Here is a 6,907-nt window from a genome sequence, read left to right as displayed (position 1 = left end):
CAACCAAGGGCAGATGAAAATATTCAATGTTGTTTCCTTTTTAAAAATTGTAGGCTCCTCTCCGTTCTCACTCCAGCAGAAGGACCTGTGCCAGATTTTCACAGGGTAGCTCGTTGGTAAATGGATATTTGCAGAGTAGGAAGTGAAGGCAGGTGCTCTGGGGTCTTTGAAAAGGGGCTGATCAGACTGAGGGGAGACATCAGACTGCATAGGGTTCCTGTAATAGTTCCTGTAAATGAGATGCTGAGAGTGATTTGCCTTGAAGTCCTGATTATTGGGTAAAGGTTACCTCTGTGGCAGGGGCACAGCAAACCATTACAGAAGAGCCAAGGTAGATAAGACTACTTACATCAGTGAAGAATTCTCTTGCAAGTTAGGAGTAGCAATGTCAAGGCCAAAGGTTTTCCAAATTCCCTTTTGTTGTCAGCAAAACCCATTAATCTTCTATATGTGTCGGGCTACTGTATGCAGGTGGCAACTCTACCTGTTCTGTGTGGAAATTTAGCTATTTGCTTATTGTGGAATGCTGTACAGAAGAAAGAAGCAACTTCTGTGAACATTGAGTAATGTTAGTAAAATAATTCTTTCATTGTTCAGAGGTGTCAGTAGTAAAACATCAAAATAATCACATTTGTTCTTTTTTTTTCCTTCTCAGAACTTACTAACGGAAATTGCCATTATTTTGTTTTCATTCAGTAAAACCAGATCAGTTTTGTATTGACTGGACAATCTGATTTTTTGTGAATGGGTTTTCACTCTAGAACTTCTCCTATCCTAATTCACAGAATATTTGTTTTATTTTATTTTAGTGCAGTTCCAACCATGCTTTAAATGCAATGAGAAATTAGTTTTTTGACTCAAACAAAATTTTAAGTATTTTTTCTGAGGTATTTTCCCCCTCACTTGATAGCTTATTTTATTTTACTCTTACTCCCTCAGTAAAGGGTTCATGTCTGTGTGCGTAGCAATGTCAGCTGTAAAATGTCCATCCTGCTTATGCTGCAGAGAGTACTCCTCGCTCCTGCGGCTGTCTGTAATTGTGAGATTTTTTAAAACTGTATTTCCTGATGAACATATTGAATCCTTCTACATGTTTTCAGTGAAGACTTCAGTGCCAGCTGAAGATGGCTCTTTCAGGAACCTTGTTAACCAAATAAAAACATTTCCTATATTTACTTAAGTATTTATCTGTCACTCAACTCATTATTTAGACCATTTCATTAACATAAAGAGGTTCCATAACGAGCTTGTCTCTTAGTGCAATGAGTGTGTGGTTGGAGTAATGACTGGTCTGGGTTCATTCTGATGCATTGGTTCTGGCAGTGTGGTGCAAAAATATGCAACCTTGAGTACCAAATATCTGATAAAGCTGAATGATTTTATGAAGGAAGTAATTTCAGAACCAGACACTACATGCAGAAGTTTCCATCTCCCCTGTCTTGCAGTACCCCGCCTCCTTAGGTTTAAAAATAAATATATATTCTAGCAGAACAAGTGGAGGTTTGTGCTGAAATACTGACTTTAAAAATAGCAATATGTTCTGATAATGCCAGATATTTTTAATGAAATAAACCCAAGAGAAGTATGTATTACAAGGTGACTGGAAGAGAGGCTTTGTGGTGCACTTACTCCCGGGCTGTGCTGGGGAAATATATAAATTTTCTTCTCTGAACTCAAGTTGCTAGTGAACACCAACTACTACAGTGGGGAACATGGTAAATCAAGAATATATTTGCATTAATTCAAACTTTTATGGTCAATTGGAAAAGGACAGCATTTTACTTCAAATGAAATCTCTGCACATGAGAAAAGTTCATTCAGGCTTTATAGCCCAGAGGCCTATGCTTTTTTCACTAAAATTCATTGATAAAAATGGAATTAATTTAGATCATATGCTTTCTGCTTAGCTACACAGACTTGCAATGTTCTGTAAAAGGTAATATTAATCAATATATAAAAAGCAGTGTGCCATGAATAAATTAGGCAGTATAATAGAAGCTTTTATTTCTTAGGTAACATTAAAAAAAGACTAAAAGGTCTTAAATTTTTAAAAAGAACACTTTAAAATTTTATTTGTGTTTTACAGACAAGCACTGGACACTTGATGTAAGAAACATACTTCTTCAGGAATCCATGCAAGCTGAGGCAAAGCAATTAATGCTTATGAGGACTATAATGTTGAAAAATGCTAATTGCCAATTCATTTGATTTTCAGTCAGTTCCAGATAAAGTATTAGACTGGTGCTTGGGCTCACTGTAACTTCTCTACTGTTAGAATTTGGGTTGCAATAGTTGAATTCATCACTATTTGTTTGCACTAAGACTGACACTTGCTTTAATTTCTGGGCATTCTTTGGCTGTAAGGAGTTAACCTGTGGCTAAAAAAGAGAAAAAGCAGCATTTCTTTCCTTTGGGAATATTTTCCCTTTTTCAGTGGCGCTTTCTTGTTCTCCATATAGTGTTAAATAAGAGTAGTCTTATCTTTTATTCCCTTAGTGAATTGCTCCTTGTCTGGTTTGTGCATACATACATGGACTAATGAGTTCATTGTGGAAACATGAAGCAAATTGCCTCCATGCCTATTTTAGGTATACTCTTTACTATTTTGAACCCATAACTGGCTTTTTCTAATAAGGCAGTCAAAACAACAGATAATTGTGGCTAGTTAGTAGTTCAATCTTTTCTCTATAGCGTGGACCATATGAGAAACATCCCATGGGCCTGGATCAAATCACACTGTAGTGTGAGTCAAGTTGTTCAGTTTGTGAATAACTCTGAATTTGGCTCACAGAGCTGAAGCCTAGGCAGCTTCGTAACCTGTGCGCCCAAAAAGAGCCAAGGGAGAACGATGGGATTATCACATAAAACAGCATAGACTTTGTTTCATTTTTATTGAACCTTGGGCCAAATTCAAGCAAAACTAAATGTCAAGAGGCATGGAAAGTCCTGTGTGCTGCTCTCAATTGCAGTGATTTTATTCATATCCATTAAATCTTTCATTTTCAACTGGTTCTATTACCAAATCAGAGTGACACACTTTCACATTCAATAAAAGACTTTCCATTGTGAATCCTTTTCTCAGGTCTTCAAATAGCCATAATTTGAAGACTCTACTTCAACATTTTTGAGCTTAGTGTTATTATTTAGGGAAAACGTAACAAAATTAATGTAAGGAGAGGATTATCAATTTAAAGCATTATCAAAGTGAATTTTGAGTTTTGTTACCACATGATATATAAAAGTTTTGTGGTTTTGTCTGTGGTTGTCTTCCAGTGTGACCATATTTTTGATAGGAACCAGTCAGATCACTAAGGACAAAGTAGATATTTACAGATGAGCTTGATGCCTGGATTTTATGTATAGTGAGTGACACTTTTTCAGTGTGATCAATTTCATAGTAAATGAAAATTTTTTAAAGAAAAGGATCAGGTGAATTGTATCTTAGGATGTTCACTGCTCTCCATAGCCTCTAACAGATGTATTGAGAGATTGGTTCAGATGCAATTGCCCAGAGTGTGCCAATCTAGTATCAGGTAAAATTACTTTTCCCTTTCTTCTCCTCAGAAGTTTAAAAATTTATTCAAGCATGTATAATTTTGTTAAGAATTGAAATAAATAAATGCCTTCACTTGAGAATTAAAGTGTGGGAAATTTGAAGATATTTATAACAGTCAGTCAGGTGTTTAAATATGTAGGCTGAAATCCTCATCTCGTTAAAATCAGTGGGATCTCTCCAAATGTCAGTGCAGGCACAACATTGTTCCTATTTAATGTGGTCCAAATGCAAGCAGAAAATAGAGACCTTGTTAATGTTAAACCTCAGCTCAAGTCAAATGTTGGAAAGGGAATGTTGGATGTTCAGCTGGTTTCCCAACATAATATGTTGTGCTCTTTTTGCTTGAGAAATCAGCTACCTTTTCATAAAAATAATTTAGTGTTAGACATTGTCTTGAAGGAGATTTAGATAAATAGTTAGCCCCCCCCCCAAAGTGAATTCCATTGGAGAAATAATCAGTTTAACATTCAAATGAATTGAATTGTACTTGTACTGCATTGGCTGAAGTACTTAAATTCAGGCACCCTGATTACTCCATTGTCATAAATGAGACCTCTCCTGGAGTGAGAGTGTAAGTGGTTATTGCACTTCTGTAGGCTGGAGCAGAATAATACAGTTGAACAGAATAATGCAGCAAAACAGAAAATACAATGTGTTACGGATCAGGTCTGTTTCTGGGTGTCACGCAACGCGAAGGTAGATATGAATAACTGTTCAGAATCTGAATACCAAGCTAAGTTTAATTCCCCTGATTCGGCTCTTGCTCTGCTGGCATCATCAATTTCCTGGCTCATAGTACAGTGCAGCCAGGTGTTCAAATTCACTGAAGGCCAAGATTTGCTCACTTAAAGAACATTGAAAGTAAAACCTAGGTGATGTAACTGCTATTCAAAAGTAAATACACTGTGTGACAGGTATAAAACTGCTGAAGTAAATGGTATTTCTCACTGTTTTTTAAAAATTATTTTTTATTTTTTTTCCAGAAGTACCTCAGCTGTAGGGCAAAATACAAGGACATAAGCTACTGACCTCCTTTTATCATCAGGACCAGACATACTACCTTACTCCTCACCATCAATTAAGAGCAATTGAAAAACCACCTCAGAAAAGCTGGTCAACCCATTCCATCAGTGGACATCTTTTGTAAAACACATTTTATGTACTTCTGCTGAGATCCTTTTTTCTACCTACCTACCACATGGTTCTATATTACTTATTGGGCACTGATGGTAGCCTCCAGAAAGTGCAGCTTCAAATGGTCAGCCTCATCCTTTAGCAAGAAGAAAACCTGGATACTGGATAGCAACAACGTCTTCAGAGAAAATGGTATACGAAGGGAAACGATTGGTTTCCTGCCATTGTTTCTTCCTGTTAACAGCCAAATTCTACTGGATACTCACTCTGATGCAAAGAACTCATGGCCAGGAATATGCCCACTCCATTCGACTGGATGGGGACATCATCTTGGGAGGACTGTTCCCTGTTCACGCAAAAGGGGATAGAGGGGTGCCTTGTGGGGAGCTCAAGAAGGAGAAGGGGATCCACAGACTAGAGGCAATGCTGTATGCAGTTGATCAGATTAATAAAGACCCTGATCTTCTTGCCAATATCACCTTAGGTGTCCGTATCCTTGATACGTGTTCCAGGGACACTTATGCATTGGAGCAATCCTTAACATTTGTGCAAGCATTGATAGAAAAAGATGGTTCAGACGTGAAGTGTGCAAACGGTGACCCACCTATTTTCACTAAGCCAGACAAGATATCAGGCGTGATAGGTGCTGCAGCAAGTTCTGTGTCCATTATGGTCGCAAATATATTAAGACTCTTTAAGGTAAGTAACATTTTCTATCTTTCTTTTAAATTTAAAGAAGAATGAAATAAGTGAAGTAGTTGTGTTGTGATACTTTCAAAAAAGAAAGGACACTTTCCACATTCAAAATCTGAAATGGCTGGTTTGCCCTTTCAAAGCAAAGGGGCAAAAAACACCTCAAAGCAGTGTTTGCAGACCCAATTTCAAGGTGCCAAGTGCTTCTCTTAAAGTTCTGAGCAATCTGTGCACATTTTAACTCTTTAGGGATTTGTATCCTTACTTTATATTACTCAAATTTGGTCCATGTTGAACATTTATGCTCATCAAGACTGGGTTGGGATTGATTTCCCAAATTTCCAGGAGAATGAAATATAAGATTTTAACACAAATACATTTGTTGGAGGACCAGATAATTTCCTTACATAGAAAGATATGCCAGTAATAATCTAGTGCTACTGATGTGCATGTCTAGCCAAATGAAATGTGCTGTAATATCTTTGATTTCCTTGAAATTTTAACCTCCTCCACATTTTCTACAAGGTGATATTTTTTCCAGACTTTGTTATCACTTTGTGAGGGCTTATTTTTAGGCAACAGTTCTACTGGCATTTGCTTTCAAATACTTTATGAAGCTCAGACATTCTAGATAATGGAAAAGTAAACCTGCCACTTTTAAATTTGCTAAGTTAGATGGGAAGATGAACACATTCTAGTCAATCAACTTGGATGGAAGAGATCAGGCAGCAGGTGTTTAACTTTTAATCCTATGCAATGGCAAACAGATATGGTAAGTTGAGCACATTTTTCTATGGAACATGGAACAACTGTAACTTATGTCTGAATCTATTACTGCCCTACCACCTACTGTTCTTCTCATCCATTAATCTCGCCTTATTTCATAGAACTTTACAATCACCAAAACTCACTTAAAGACCATTTCTTTGACTTTGGTGCAGAAGATTCTGGTAATGTTTAATATTGCTGTCATGTATTTTGAAAAGTATTGCATTTGTTTTCTAATGGTTGTAACTGAGATTGATCAGTAGCAAAGAAAGATTGGCTTTTTCTTACGGTTTCTCGGCAAAGTGTATTTCAGTCATTTGAATAGAGATTTTAGTCCTTCCCTTTGGTTCTTCCTTGAAGGAAATAATGATGGATTTACAGTTCAGTGGAGGAACAAAGTGACTGCTGGATTGTTTCAGGTATTCCTTTCAGTCTCGAAACTGATGCTCATCTGCAGTTACTGCACAGGTTTGAGAGTCATGGACTAGTTCTAGCCATATGTTTTACTTGTGAAAATCAAGTACACAAAACTGAGCTAAGACTTAAAAAATGATCTATATGGAGAGCACCTCTGGAGCTGTGCCTGGTGGGGAGGCTTATCTATCCTGGGAACCATCATGCATGTTGTGGGAGGTGTCTTTTGTTTAGTTCACGTCCTTTTTTGAAGTTGTGCTATCCTATTAAATAATGCATATTTCTGAAATAATGATAGATGGAATGGTCACTTTAATAGGCATTATAATGCAGGGCCACGTA

General features: G+C 37.0%; 1 protein-coding gene across 1 annotated transcript in view; it reads left to right on the top strand.

Moving 5' to 3' along the window:
• Positions 1–4,879: 4,879 nt before the first annotated feature.
• The window catches only part of GRM8 (glutamate metabotropic receptor 8), a gene marked incomplete at both ends in the record, with an annotated part of 315,726 nt that continues 313,698 nt past the window's right edge, over positions 4,880–6,907 (top strand). The window contains one exon of the mRNA XM_082280316.1: positions 4,880–5,389. Coding sequence (XP_082136442.1) covers positions 4,880–5,389 — 510 coding nt within the window. The remainder of the gene's footprint in view (positions 5,390–6,907) is intronic.

Source organism: Coloeus monedula, assembly GCF_965178545.1.
Source record: "Coloeus monedula genome assembly, chromosome: 4".
Taxonomy (NCBI): Eukaryota; Metazoa; Chordata; class Aves; order Passeriformes; family Corvidae; genus Coloeus; species Coloeus monedula.
Note: the sequence above shows the minus strand (reverse complement) of the source record. Positions and strands in the feature narration are given on the sequence as shown.